The sequence below is a fragment of the Conger conger genome, chromosome 4 (genome assembly GCF_963514075.1).
Source record: "Conger conger chromosome 4, fConCon1.1, whole genome shotgun sequence".
Lineage (NCBI taxonomy): Eukaryota > Metazoa > Chordata > Actinopteri > Anguilliformes > Congridae > Conger > Conger conger.
This window is the reverse complement of record NC_083763.1, coordinates 46006463-46022513: the sequence shown is the minus strand read 5'-3', so window position 1 is coordinate 46022513 and position 16051 is coordinate 46006463. Positions and strand designations below refer to the sequence as shown.

General features: G+C 38.7%; 1 protein-coding gene across 1 annotated transcript; it reads right to left on the bottom strand.

Annotated features, from left to right (window-relative positions):
- Positions 1–924: 924 nt before the first annotated feature.
- On the bottom strand, positions 925–14341 carry mcur1 (mitochondrial calcium uniporter regulator 1). The gene is made up of 9 exons (XM_061239161.1): positions 13807–14341; positions 7922–8041; positions 7554–7657; positions 6759–6860; positions 5889–5930; positions 5498–5569; positions 5077–5130; positions 4486–4600; positions 925–3854 (listed from the first exon to the last, which is right to left on the bottom strand). Exons 1-9 carry the CDS (start codon positions 13982–13984, stop codon positions 3799–3801), a joined length of 843 nt encoding a protein of 280 aa, XP_061095145.1. The 5' UTR covers positions 13985–14341; the 3' UTR covers positions 925–3798.
- Positions 14342–16051: the final 1710 nt, after the last annotated feature.

Below are 16051 nucleotides of genomic sequence, written 5' to 3'. Positions count from 1 at the left end.
AAAGTTTGAAGTAAAAACACAACTGTGATCTAGCTGAACTGAATTAAATGCTTTTGGATAATGGAACTGTGTTGTTATGGGCAGATGCTAAACCAGGTTTGAATAATTGGCATCAGCATCATCCTGGTTCAACTCACATATATTGTGATCTACAGTCTTAAATGACTGAAGGCAAGGTCATTGTCAGGTGAATAAAAGGCACATCCACATTCAGAGCAGCACAATATCCTTTGTGTGCACACTGGGAGAATACGATGATTCCACAAATTGTCAGTTGATATAGGATAACAGTAAAATATATGCACTTTAAAATAATAGTCTACAGTATGTAGTACATGCTAATTACAAGTAGTAGTCAGAGGACAGCAACATGGATTATTGGACTGAATTAATAGTTGGTGGTTCAATGTCATTATGGTATACTTCACTGAGTATTTACTGAAGCTCTCCTAGATACAGAGTATAACTCACAGATAACTGGCTCAGAGATGGCTATTCAAATTGATAAATTTTCACCGATATTCCTATCACAATGGAAAGACATAAACAGGCTTTTCAGAACTTACTGTAGTTCAAAAATGGCAGGATGTAATGAGGTGTACCCACCTACACAAAACACCCACCTACACACAAAATATGGATACCACAATCAACCCCATTTTCCCACACTGCATTTTAACAATGGTGGCTTTGCCAATGCTGAATGGACCTTTGACCACGGGGCAGCCAACTTTCACATAAACAAAGACATCTTTGTGCACCATTGGCAACACATTTTTTGGTTGCAACATACATCTTTGATGATTCAAAACACATTAATGCAGGAATTTTCTCCTACTCACTGTGAGGTTAGTTATACACTCCCATGTACCATCACTCTATGTGTGTGTCCCACCAATTGCAAAAAAAAAAAAAAAAAGAAGCTCAAATGTTTCATATGTATTTTAATTCAATTAATTTCAAAATGCTCCCAACAATAATATATAAAAGAAACAGTGCAAAATCAGATGTTAAAAATGTTTTTAACATATATTTTTGGACTTTAAGGCATCAGTGGTCAGAACACTGCACTGAGGTGTAAAAAAAGTATGCATACACAAGTAAGAGTATCATGAGAGCTTGATTTGGGAGCTTTGAGCTTTGCAACAGGGCTCCACATCTATTGTCACATCTGTGTGTAATGCCAAGGGTGACACTGCCCCTACAGTTTGTAAAAGAAGAAGCTTTGTTGGCTATGCAACAGACTTTGGCCTTTTCCTCATCTGAATAAATGTGTCTTGTTGGAATTTGTGTGCTAGGGGGCTGCACGGTTTCCTGGTTCAACACCACTAGCTCTCACAGCACACTAAGCTGCATATACACACTTTAGCCATACCCTTTTAAAAACATTGTAGAGGTATATCTACTGTATCTTCATGTATTAACTTGAAAAACCAAACCTTATATATAGTTCATTGCCTTGGTGTGATATCAGAATATACATTTTCAGTACAAACAAAGTTGGCGTAACACAGACGTGACCATTCCCATTTCCCTCATATGCCGAGGAAGGGAGCACATAACGCAAATGGACCATATGATGTGTGGGAATATCCTGCAAATATACCACACATATACCACATATATTAATCTTGAAATTGTATGCCTTCAGTAAACGGAATGCTTCACTTTTATGGGTTATTGGTAGTTGAGTTAGACTGGATTCTTGCTCTGAGCAAAATTGTAAATGTACAACCTCTCCTTAAGCATCAGAATAAATAAACAGAAACTACAGCTAGTTCTCTGGACCTTCAAAAGTGAAATGGTACTGGCATGAAAGAAGGCACTAACTTCCTGAAAAACGATAGTTGGTGGATTAAAATTTAACTTTCCTGACTTCAGTTTTATATTAATATAAGTTTTTTGGGAGGAGCAACATGATATACAGTACTGTATATCACATAGATGGCATTCATCGGGAATTATTTTACACAAGTTGGTTCACTCGACTTAACATTTTAGCTAGGTTAAATCTGATTTACTAATCGGCTCTTTGGCAAAACATCACATCTTAAATTTGTATTTTATCAAGCAACCTTTGGTAACAGGTGAAGCTCCTTAGCAATTGAATTCCATTACCAAGAACAAAACTGGTTATGATTTATCATCAGTCCTGTACCTATCAAGGTTAACCATTGTTTTGAGAGAAGATAATTTTTAGACTGGATCAAATTACCTTATTTTTTGTTCTAATTTTCTGAATTAATCAAATGATTTCTAGAAACTAAATGACTTGTAATCTCAAGTACATCATAATTTTGTAACATAATTGTTTGACATTTAAAGTGCATTTCATATATTTTTCTTAAAAGTTAAACACACAAACGCGCACACACACACAAGCACGCACACACACAAGCACACTGTAGTTAACCCCTTAAGTCTCACCTGTTTTTTTTAGCATTTATTTCATATTTATTATTGTATTTTCAGCCGGCAATTTTCAATCACTGTGATATACCATTTGAAAGCATTAAAACTCATGGTTCTATCTGTATAACCTATTTTAACTTGCCATTGCTTTAGCAACAACAGTTCCTTATTTTGTAACATGTGGGTGGTATAAGAAGTGTGGGGGGACCTTGCGTTCTCTGCATTTTGTCAGTGTCCTTTTCACTACGTGTCCAGCGGGCCAAATGCATAATATTGTCTCATTCTGAAAATCTGCAAACGTTAATAGAATGCCCATTATTTACTTACTAACCCTAATTTCTTTGGAGGAATTATAATTGTCCGTTTAGCCATGTATACTTCTACGAAAGTACTTGTACACAGCAATGCTATTATCTACGTTTTGGATAGGCTCTCCCGAACACAATGAGCCCAAGTACAACCGTCTCAGTATTTGTAATTTAGTTGCAGTGAAAATGTGTTACCCCCATCCCCAACTTCAGCTCATCAAAGAACCGACTACGGGCATGTTATTGAAGTGACGACTAAAAAGCATTTTCAGTCAAAAACAGAAAATCTTTTCAATGAGAAAAAAACTTTCACTTTGAGCTTCTGTAATTTGTTTCAGTAATATTTTGAGTAATTCTCAAACCCCAAAGGGTTACCTTTCAGAAGAGACCAGGATTATGCCTGTAGTCAAAAGGGTTCAAGAATAGTAACAGTTTTTAAGCTTGTGTCGAGAAAAGGGGCGGTACATAAACCTTTGAATTGTGCTGTGGGCAGAGACTGGGCAAAAGCTGGGGTTGCATTACCCTTTAAAGGCATACTCTCACCTAGAAATTGTGAGTAGGCACAATAAAGTGTGAAAAAAGTGAAGGGGTCTGAACACTTTCTGAAGCCACTGTATATTCCTAATTTTTGGACTGTTAGATCCTGATCCTCCAGAGACCAACATTATGCCCTTATACTTAAGGGGTTAAGTATATTAAAACCACAAGTAACAGACTAGTTCAATTAAAATGGAAAAACACAGGATTTTAGATGACTTTTAGGAGAAAAGTCACTTCATTTCAGTGATGAATCAGACACGGAGTCTGTGACCATATCTGTACTATTCTAGCGGGCTGTCACCCGAAGTTTCTACTGCGGGTATTGTGTTGCCTGAGGGCCTGTGCAAATTTGAACGCTCTGTATTAGTGGTCCGCTGCCATGGGCCTTAGTGACGAAAATCCAGAATGCTCAACAGGCCCTTTGGTGACTCAACCTTTTCTGGAGAATGGAACAAGCTGATAGCTAACAAGAGCCCATCTGTGTGGACTGAGATTCGGGGAGCCGCTTAGCAAGGGTAATCCATTCTGTCACTCAGTTTCACATCCAGATTCGGTAGAACCCCAGAACCACTGTCAGACAGGTGAAGACCGAACCTGAAATGAAAATAAACAAAAATTGGGAGGGGTCTATATTTCACACCTCAGGTTTATCAAATTGTTTTATTTAACATCATTGATAACCATGTTATGCATATCAAGCTAAAGCACTAGTTTTTTGATGCCACAGGGTCCAAAAGCAAATCCTGCTTGTGTCTCTGGTAGGAGCAGCAATTGGTGAAATATAATCATCTGGGGAGGTAAATTTCAGTTGGCTCTCTCCACAATTAACAAGGATTTCAGAATGCAATGGGACATGCTTACAATTGCAAGTAAACAGTAGAAAACTCATGCATTTAACAAAATCTTTGTTTATTCCTTCTATTTTCACCGAAAGTGTAAACAGTTATACACATATAAAGAAGTTTCCTGGCACACTGTCCCTTTTAATTAATTTTCCAAAGAGCATGATTAATTCAGAGAAATTTTATGTCTGAAATAAAATAAATATTTACATTTTACACTAAAGGGGTGATACCATTGCTGATAAATTGTCAGCAATAGCATTCTTTTAATAAGATTTCCCTTTGGACCTTGTCAAATCATTGCGATGGTACTGTCAGAAAGTGTGATAAAGGTGGGGGTACTGTAGGTAAACTTCTGTGAATTGGGCCTGAAGACAAATTACCTGCTAAGTACTTGATAGTGTCAAGTTTGTGTGATTCCAGCATGGTTTTCAGGCCTGCCACCTGAGTGTCAATTTTCATGTTGGTCTGAGTCAAATGCCGTTCCTGTTCAGCATTCTAGGGGTGAGAAAGCTATTGTCAATAAACATAATATACGAATGTCTGAACATGTATGTCATTGAAAGTTTAAATAAGATGCCGTCTCCCCTCAATAACTAACCGATTAAATGTTCAACTATATTTCATGTGGAAATTGAACCTTTTACTGTGTGCAACAGGGACTAATGTGCAATGATTTGTATGTATTTCTTGCGTAAGAACAACTTAGGCAGTAGTCAGGCTTTAGTATGCAATTATAATAATAATACTAAGTAGGAGAGGAATACACATTTAGCAATTACAGTCTTTCGGTAAGTACTTCTATCCACAGCTATGATGAAGGGCAAATTAATTGGCCTTCATGTAATGACTATACAGCAAGTAACAAATACAGTAAGTGAACTTCATAAACATGTCTGCAAATGAATACACTGGGGAACAGTAAAGATTTGATGGAAATAAAATATACTGTAGTGTGCACTGTAAGTACACACCATCTCCATCATTTCAGTCCGGGTTTCCAAAAGCTTCCTCTCGTTCACAGCTTTCTGAAACAAAAGTTTTCTATTCAGAAAATGTCTTCAAAAGAATACACGTCATTAGAATAGCTTTCCTGAAGAACAGCACAGCCTGTGAGCATGGAATGGGTGAATGGGTTTGCACTGGTATGTGAACACAACGCTGATAGTGTTTTTTTTTTGTTGTTGTGTGTTTTCATGCTCTGGTAGAATAAGCTTTACTCTGTAGAGCTACATTTTTGCCATTATTTTTTGTAACTTGCGGCAACGCTGTGTTAAAGCTTTGAGAACATTTCACAGAACCTCACCGTGCTCCTACACTACAGCAAAGATGTAGTTCCGACACTAAGCAAAGTTTCCACACTTGCAGCCGCCCCCAAACATTTTTGCCATTTACCATTTCCTTGACTCTGCTCTTCTCCAAATTCATATCCAAGAGGTTGTCAGAGCGCACTTTGTTCATCACATCCTGAAATTGACAAAGGGAGGCCCATACAATTTGAATAACAAGGCAAAGACATAAGAAAATCACAAAATTCTTCTGACAGTTACAGGATTATAATGTGAGGGTAGTGTATTAAAAAGTCAAGTCAAGACAAAATGCAATACATTTTGATAACTGTGGACATTTTGTATCACAATCATAATTATAAAGGAAAAACAATGTCTTATTCAGTCTATACAAATTTAGCAATTGTCCTTTCTCACCAGAAAGGATGGCAAACTTAGTATACCAAACTTAGCCCCATTTTACCTAGAAGTCATTAGAAATGTTGGCTTATACTCACAGCTAATTGTATCTTCAGTTGGAATAGCTCAATCTTGACTTTCTACAGAGAGAGATAGAAGTAGCACGCCTCCAGTTCAAATGCTGGTGACTTTTCCATTCAGACATGCAAATCATATTCAAACCAAATGACATTTTTTAGCTAGCCTCAACATCGATGATCAAAAGCACATGAAAGCGCAACCCATTAGTAGCTGCCAGAGTTGCACTAGTTTCTTATTTTGCCAATAAATCTCCAGTCGTATACTCTTCTAGTGCTTCTGCAACTACACTCACCAAGCACTTTATTAGGAACTTATACACTTATTACACTTACTTATTCATGTGATTATCTAATCAGGCAATAGTGTGGCAGCAGTACAATGCATACAATCATACATACATACGGGTCAGGGGCTTCAGTTAATGTTCACATCAACCATCAGAATGGGGAAAAAAATATCACATTGATATATGTGACATTGACTGTGGAATGATTTTGGTGGCAGACAGGGTAATTTGAGTATCTCATGAACAGCTGATCTCATGGGATTTTTACACACACACTAGTCTCTAGAGTTTGCAAAGAAAAACATCCAGTGAGCAGCAGTTCTGCAGACAGAAACGCCCAAGAGACGTCAGAGGAGAAGGGCCAGACTGGTCAAAGCTGACAGGAAGGTGACAATAACGCAAATAACCACACGTTACAACAGTGGTACGCAGAAGAGATCTCTGAACACACAACGCATCATAACTTTAAATGGATAGGCTACAGCAGTAGAAGTCTAAAAAATAAGTCTAATAAATACCTAATAAAGTGATCGGTGAGTGTATATAAAGGTTTGTGCTAAAGGGTGTGATACAAGTGGCTTAGCTGCCTGGTACTCCTCACCTCATTCTCGGTCAGTAGAGCAGAGAATTCGCTCTTCTCCAGAATTATCATATCCTTTTTTACTGCTGCGATTTGTGACATCACTCTCTGCAACATGATTTCCTGCCAAAGACAAATAAATACCTTGAATCTCCCTGCCTGGCCACCAGGTGGCATTCCATTTCAACAAAATACTGACTTATAAGTAATACATCACCATTTTAAGCTCTTCATATTTGAAGGCATCACAGAAAATAAGTATCTTTTGCCAGGTAGGCATTAAGGCAGTACTGTAGGCAGCTGCTTTTGAAACAAAGTGCAGAATTAAGAGTCTAATAGTCTAAGTAAGAAGGTAGCATTTGTCGTATAAACAGAAAACACTGGACAAAAAAGCCTAAAATACAGAACTAGATACACGTAAGCAACAAAAATGACCATAAAGTCTCTAAATCACATATTAGTTTGAAGGCCATACAATAATTTTCTATAGAAGTAAGTAACAGTAGATATGGCAAATGTCATCTGACCTAGACCCCAGTCCTAATTCATCACTGCATCTAGGCACCCGGAAACATGACCCATTCTTTTCAACCAAATCTTTTTGAGAAACATCTTCACACATCGTGTAATATTGTCAGTGAGCAGAATACTTTAGCCTCATTAAAATAGTACACTATATGTATCATTATCAGTAGTGCTGCTACTGTCACAAGTTATTTAAGTTATTTAACTCATTTTGTAAGAAATCCCAGGTATTTACTAAATGAATGTAACGTGAAGAAAATGCAAATTCAGGAATTGGTTAAAAAAAGCTACCTGCTGCGCTTTGGTGACCATGTCTTTATAGATGACTTCCATGTTGGAGTTAGTGATCCTCACCAGGGCACTGACAATGACCTCGGCCTGCTGGGAGCTGAACCCTGAAGAAAATGGTACGACGAACACCACAATCACTACATTTATGCCAATCATAGATCAGCATGAAATCAAAGACTGAATAATATACAAGAAGAACATTTTCCCCTTGCAGAGAATGAAATAACAATTCCAAAATACAAGTTAGCACCTGGTATGCCTGCTTCAGAATGCTTTGTACTGGCAGTGTTATTTCCATCTATGCACCTCTGCAAAGAATAAATTATCAAACCGATAATTATCAGTTTACTTAGTAACTGTGCACTCACCATTCTCTTCCAGGAGGCGGACCACAGCATGGGTGTCAAAGAAAAAATTCCTGCTTTCAGACTTTGCCATATCCATGTTCTTCAAGTCATACTGCAGGGCTTTGATTGAGGTGCTCAGTTCTGCATTGAACAATAAAGTGAGGTGTTAAATTAGCGTCGCTGCACAGAAATTCAGCAATAATGCTAACATAAATCATTTGCAACCAAATGAATTGACAAACACTGAATTGACTGAACTAGCAACTGGCCCAAAGCTGCATACTGTCCTATGGAATTCTGCTACAATCCTGTTTTTCGCCTTTAGACAATCTTTTACCTGCTGATTGATCTCTTGGCCTGTTTATCCTATTTGCAACAAAACTGCCAATCAAATCCTAAGAATATACAGTGAGCACTGTAATTAATTGGACTGTGACACATTTTGTATTATTTTGGTTATGTACTTTGAGTTTGAAAGGTACCTCAAGGACAATGAGGTAACTTAAGACTGTCAGCCTTAAGTTGAGGGTATCTTCATCCATATCAGATGATCCTTTTAGAAACAGCACCTTTTGTACATGGTCCCCCCCATTTTAAGGTATTTATTGAATTGGCTTCACATATGTTTCGTTAGGCAGGTGTATTCATCTGTGTTGTTTGTGAATGAACAAAAGTGCTGTTGATGTCTAGTCTGGATTGTAGACTTTGCAATTGCCTTTGGAGATTGTTGTTGGGGTGTGACAAAATGAGCAAGACAGCAGTGTTGATGCAAGCTGGCTGTCATAAAAAATAAATAAATGAAAATCATTCAAATCAGGAATACTGCAAAAACCCTGGGCATGCTCAAGTCAACAATTTGGTCCATTACTTATATTTGGTTCATCCACATATATCCTCCACTGCCAGAACCTACAGGTTCTTCCTCCATAATATATGCCATATCAGTCATGTCCTGACGGAGAAAGCCACCCAGCTCCTAGTCCAGACGCTCGTCATTTCCCGTCTGGATTACTGCAACTCCCTCCTGGCCGGTCTGCCAGCTTTTTCCATCAAGCCCCTCCAGCTGGTCCAGAATGCTGCAGCCCGCCTGACCACCAGTCAGCCCAGGTTGGCTCATGTCACCCCACTCCGCATTGGCCTCCGCTGGCTTCCTATTGCCGCACGCATCTGCTTCAAGGCCCTAGTGTTGGCATTCCAGGCTACTAAGGTGACCCACTCAACTTCCTAACTTTAATTGCTCCCTACACCCCAGCAAGACCACTCCTGTCTGCCAGCTCTGGTCGCCTTATGGTTCCCTCACTACGAGCACCTGGTGGTCGACCTGCACGTTCAAGGCTGTTTTCCGTTCTGGTTCCTCAGTGGTGGAATGACTTGCCTACCACCGTCAGGACAGCAGTATCCCTCCCCTTATTTCGATGCAGACTAAAAACACACGTTTTCAGACTATACCTTCATCTTCCCTCCTGATTTCCTCCCGCCGATATCCCTCTTGTCTAACCCTAACCCTTAAAAAAAATACTAATAATACTACTAATAATAATAATAATAATAATAATTTGCACTTACAATGACTATTGTTTTTTTGTTTAGAACAGCTCTTCTTCATGCATGCTTTGCTATTTATGGATTTGATGTTTTTAACTTGTTGAAGAACCTATGCACTTAAAAATTCAAAGCGTCTGCTAAATTACAAAGATGGAAATGTTATTAACAAGAAAAAAACAACCGGTGAATTCAATTATGTCAAAAGACCTGGTTATGGCTTGGGCCTGTATGGCTGATAGTGGAACAGGCTCACTTGTATTCATCGATGATGTGACTGCAGACAGAAGTAGAACCATGAATTCTGAAGTCGACAGAAATATTTATCTGCTCAGATAAAACCAAATGCCTAACCAAATGTAACCAAATAGGACAACTTTGGATTTCAGTGTGGGTTTCCAGGGTCTTTGCAATCAACAAGAAAAAACAGCTGATCTAATGTAAATGTTTAATCAACTGCTTTAATTGTGGAGTAACGAAAACTAGTATAAGTTACTGTGTACTGCCACGTTCAGCGTTACATATTGATTGTAACCTTATAATAATTAAATAAGGCATTGACTACATTGGTAGGTGACCACCGCACAATTCAGTCACAGCCAGGGAACACCCACCAGCTGCATAACTTGCCTAGGAGTCCTCTCCCTTTACTTAGTAATGACAAGGTTGAAGAGTTGCGTTAGCTCTTCGTGTAGCGATTACTGTATGTAGGACACAAGCAAATATCTGCGCTGCGATGTTTCTAACATGATGCTGTAGGACATAGCCTATAGCAAGTGGTCAAATGAAATGCAAGTCACTGATTCTTGAGAGTTGGGACAAAACATGTCCTACATAGAAAAGTCTAATTTATATTAAAAATCAAGAAATTCATCATGATTTACATACTTACAAAGTTAAACTGTGTATACCTATGTTATTTTTTAGCACATCTTTTTATCTTTTTTGGGGAAATATGTTTAAATGGTCTGTGGTTAGAAGATCCATGTTATTGTACTTGTCCTCAGCAAGAGGTCACATTATTGACCAGCCCAAAAAAACTTTTAAAAACTCTACAATTGCGAATACATATATATGAAATAAAAAAGAAGGGTTATAAATATATAAAACAATGCATGAAGTGAACATCAAACAATATTTTCTGTAAAAATCTGCCTATCAAAGTTGTGTCCTCAGTTTCTGTCAACTCCGTCAGATTTTTTCATAAACCTCATTAAATCAGGAAATAGCATGGTCAGCTATATCCCTGAGGACCTCTTTTCATCTCCCTGCCTGTGCTGAATGCAACACTACCACACATGCTCTGGTAAGTTTTACATTTTTTGATATTTTAGACAAACAATGTCAATATTCCTATGGTCACAGCTGGACCATGTCAACACCATCTCTCCGTTATGATACGTTTTTTTAAACCATAGTGGATTGAATTTAAGCAATTTAGTGAGGTTATTGAGACAGCTAGCAACTGAGGAAAAACTAGCTAGCTGCAGTGTACAATACATGTTTTGGAGGGAAAATACGTGCCCTTACGTCAACTCCATCAGACGTCAAGTTGATGTGTAAGCTGACGGAGTTGACAAATCCACCTATAACCTCTTAATGTGCTAATATAATATTATTTGTGAACATAGTAAAGGATTAAAATGTTATTTCAGGGTTTTATTTACACATAAATGTACACATGTAAATGTACATGCATTACATTATTTAACCATACTGTTTAACCTACACTTCTGACTTGTAGAGCATGGGCAGGCTGTGGTCTGCTTATTATTGTGTAACTTTCCCAGCACTTATATATTAAATAAAAAAGCCAGTGTGTAGATTTTCGCAACATCTGGTTGTGAAACTGAATATTACATTGAATGGCGGCCTCTGTAGAGGGACCCACTTCTATGTATGTATGTGTATGTATTGTATGTATTGTAGGAAAGCATGGCTAGACAGAAATTGTCAGTTGAGGAGCAAAGGAGAAGAAATAGAGAGTACCAACGAAAGAGAAGAGAAAAATTAAATAGTGACCAAGAGAGCAAACATGACATGCAAGAGAAGGAAAGACAAAGGTGGAAAAGAGAGAGAGAGTTCAAGACAAAAAAGTAATACAAATAGGCGAGATGGGAGACAGAGCAAAGAGGAACCAGAGAAAGTATTGGAGAGAGGCACAGAAAAGGTCCAGACAGAAAAGGTCCAGTGAACAGCAGAGTGATACAAGGAGGGCAAGGAAGAAAAGACCTTTGGCCATGTTGATGGAGGAGATGGAAGGGGAAATGGAAGAGGATATGGAAATGGAAGATGTGATGGAGGAGGAGTTGGATGAGGAGCCTCTGAAAGGTCCTGAGGGTACTATGACAGTAACGACTGTTAGCAGCCTTAATAATGGAGGCTGGCTAGCAGTAGTATATGATGACCACTGGTGGCTAGCCAAGACCGTTGCTGTGGATACTGAGCATCAAAATGTGAAAGTGGAGTTTCTGCATCCCTATGGTCCAACAGCAAAGGTTCAACCTAAGCTTGGCAGGAAGGATGTCTGTTTCTGCCCAGTTGAAGACATCATAGTGAAACTAATGGGAAATGCATCCAGTCCAATCAAGAACACGAGAGATCTACAGCATAGCCCCTGATGTGATGGACTTCATAGAGCATGAGCATGTCCGACGCCTGTTGCTCAAGGCAAAAATGAAATCTTAAGTAAGCTAATTGAAGCTAATTTTGTGTCGCAAGCCTTTTGAGCAGTATTGTTGTTAAGGAAGGTTAATTTAAGATCACACCCAGTATGAAGTAGGCAGTGCAGCTCTCTCTCTCTCTCTCTCTCTCTCTCTCTCTCTCTCTCTCTCTCTCTCTCTCTCTCTCTCTCTCTCTCTCTCTCTCTCTCTCTCTCTCTCTCTCTCTCTCTCTCTCTCTCTCTCTCTCTCTCTCTCTCTCTCAGAAAGGCACCAGAAAAAGTAGAGGAGGAAGTTGGGGGGGGGAACACAGGAGGAGAGGAAGAGGAGAAGAGGTGGATGAGAAAGAGGAGAGCGGGAAGTGGTGTAGGAGAGGTAGATGAAGACAGGGAGAGGAGGGCAAGGAGAGGAGGAGAAGGGCCCCTGCTCTCCATTATTGTTTTTTGATAGTTGGAAACAGTCTAATTTCTAATAGTTGGAAACGGTGTATGTACAGTATGTTTATAATAATTGAATTTACAGTATGTTCAATATAAGACGAGGAGTAGTTAGTTCTTCATCTATTGTCACCTCCATCTGTTCAAAAACACATTTGTTTGTTAATCAGCAATGCACACACATTTTTTTTGTCAACACCGTCAGTTTTACGTCAACACCGTCAGTTCTTCGTCAACACCGTCAGATGTATCCATCCATCCATCCATTATCTTAACCCGCTTATCCTGAACAGGGTCGCAGGGGGGCTGGAGCCTATCCCAGCATACATTGGGCGAAAGGCAGGAATACACCCTGGACAGGTCGCCAGTCCATCACAGGGCACACACACCATTCACTCACACACTCATACCTATGGGCAATTTAGACTCTCCAATCAGCCTAACGTGCATGTCTTTGGACTGTGGGAGGAAACCCACGCAGACACGGGGAGAACATGCAAACTCCGCACAGAGAGGGCCCGGCCGACGGGGAAAAAATTAATTCTTTCTTCAGTTTATGTTGTTTATGTAATAAAGGACCATCTGATCTACATCCTCTTATGTCTTATTTATTTAAGGAAATTGTTTTTATAATATTAAAATTAAAAACAAAGTTTGAAAATGCAGATATTTAGAAATCTGGGTTTTCAGAATAGTGTGAAATCGCAACTTAAGTTTACACGTTGTATTTTATTACATATCAGAGTAACTAAACACTATTACAACATACTTCAGAACTTTAGATTCTTGTTGGACTGGAAGAATTAAAATTGTATACTTTTAAGTGTGTCTGACGGAGTTGACACAAATAAAGTTCTGAAGGGAAACATGTTTATTTGTTAAAAACTCTAATGAATATAGTGTGCATTTAAAAAAAAAGATTTTTAAAACGTGTTTTGTCCCAACTCTCGAGAACTAGTGAAGTACAATACAACTAGCTGAAAGCCCCTATGAAACTCACAGCTATGTACCCCCGTCTGTTTGTATTGAAAAGACACTCAACAAATGTCGATTGGGACGGGTTTAGACTCCTGCACAAATACAAACTGGATTTTAGATTTGACTTAACTTAGAATGGTCGGTCCTGGACAACCACGTGGTTACAATTCCACATTCCATAGTTACAATATAAGAAAGCCCGTTGTCTTTCGTCAACCTTGATTGAAGTGAATCGGGTCAATTTTGAAACATCGACTACTGTACCGGGCAAGCCTACTGTATAACTTACCTCTAACTAGCGTACGGGTCCGCTTAAAAAAGGATACTGCAGTATTCATTCCCGTGTAAAGGTCCTTTTTGTGCCATAACTTGTTACAGCAGCTCCCAAATATATAACCACAGCCGACTCTCCACCTTCTCCTGGACGAAGTACAAGCTCCAAGAGACACTAAACTAGACACTGTCATTTCCTTCGAGTTGGCACGTGCGCGATCGAAACAAAAAGATTTGATAAAAATACTGGCGACGGAAGTCTTCAGAAGGCTGGGAAAGGTTATCAACTACCGTAACGATCAGCGCTTCCAGCACGGTACAGAGGCCACTCCGTTCCGCGCAGTGGATGTGCTACACATGCTAGCCAACAAGCCGAGAGGTATTAGCCCTCCGGTCTGAATTCATTATAACGGTTATTTGGTCACAGCCCTTATGCGATTTCAGAGATATTTTTAATAGGCTACATCAGGTAAAAGCATGCTCAGTCAGTTCTGTTGGAATTAATTCGCTATTTAGCCAGCAGTCTGTCATACTGACACATCAACGACATCTGTAACCTTTCTTTGCTGAAGGAAGGCGCACACTTTACGGCGCCGGACTCGCTGGATGTCGGCTGTTGTAGTTTTTTCAGCCATAGCGATGGTAGCACGTGGAGTTATTACAAAACATTATCTTGTTATTATGAGCAAATATCGGGTTATTACAGAATAATTAATTTACTCGTTAATTTACCCACAAGAATACAAGATAAAATTATCATATACAGTGAGCTCCAGAATTTTTGATAAATATGCAAAAAAAATGTGTTCAATAAAAAATTATGCAGTTATTAACATATTTCCAAAAATGCGTAGTGCATTTTATTAATGATTCAATGAAATCAACCAAAATAAATAAATAAATAAATAATTCCCCAAAACGGGTTTCAGGATTATTGGCACCCCTTGTTTAATACTTTGTGCAAACACCACTGGCACCACTTTTCTTGTAAGGTTAGAAATTTGGAGGGATTTTTGACCATACCTCCATGCATTGTCATTGATATCCTTGGGATACCCTCCTCTTCAGTTCAGACCACAGGTTTTTCATGGAATTTAAGTCTGGAGACTGAGATGGCCATTGCAGAAAACAATTAATAATTTCATTTTGAATCATTGTCCTACGACCAAGAGTCATCTTCCTAGCAGAGGCAACCAGATTGTCTGCCAGGATTTCCTGGTACTTTGTTAAATTCATTGCGCCATAATTGATCTTAAATAGTGTCCCTGAACCACTGGCAGCAAAACATCTCAAAAACATTAATGACCCACTGCTTCTGCTTGTATATGTTCCATTCCATTTCAAACCATGTCCATTTTTGGCCATACACATCTCGATGGTATGGCTTTCCGACTTTCTGACTGAAAATTAGGCGTTAAAAGTAGTATAACTGTGCTGCAAGTGTGAATGTAAACCCCTTAATTTGGTAGAAAAAGGCATGAGTTTCTCTATTAATTCCCATGGGGAATTTAATACAGTGCATTCAACTCCATATTGGTTCCTGTTACTTCTGTTCAGTGGCATGATGTTGCCTGGCTGATGGGATGTCTGACGGATTGCATTTTCATTCAGACAGTTTCCTTGCATAGTGCCTGAATGTCTTTAATTAAGACGGGAGGCACTGTTTGAAAATACATACAGGGTAAATTACATTTACATAAACATTTTGACAACATTATTGCGTAATCACATGAAGCAGTTCATGATCTTTGAATTAAAAGGTTTTATCTGCTTCTCAGTGGTTTTGAGATATTGAGATACTGAGCTTCAAAGTCACCAAAGTGAATGGGCTTTTTGGCAGTGATATGCTTCCATATAACTGAACATGCTTTTCAACTACTTTTTATGCTGAAATTATATTATTTCATTAATGTTGAAATAATGGCATGGATTAAAATTTTTCACTCTAAAGTAGGCATACAAACAGATTTACAGTAAAAAAACAAAAAAACAAACCCATCTAGTCTGTAATTACCCTTTAAATATATGGGTATTTTGACGAAGATAATAAAAATTAAGAATGCATAATGGAAGAGATATTTTTTTGGCTTAATGTTAAATCGTCCCTTGATAGCTACTTTTGATATTACACAAATACACACATTTCTATCCAGCACTGAAAAACAGCATTCTGAGTCATTGCCAATACTATTGTACCTGTAGCCATTGTGCCATGTGTTGTGCTAGCTAACGCTAGTGGAATTGGTGGGGCACAAGCGCAG

Coding starts and splice junctions, on each gene's coding strand:
- mcur1 (XM_061239161.1), bottom strand. CDS start 13,984: ATGACAGTGTCTAGTTTAGTGTCTCTTGGAGCTTGTACTTCGTCCAGG. Junction 6,861..7,553: donor TGGTCACCAAAGCGCAGCAG/GTAGCTTTTTTT, acceptor TGTCTTTGGCAG/GAAATCATGTTGCAGAGAGT. Junction 5,570..5,888: donor AACTGAAGATACAATTAGCT/GTGAGTATAAGC, acceptor TGTCAATTTCAG/GATGTGATGAACAAAGTGCG.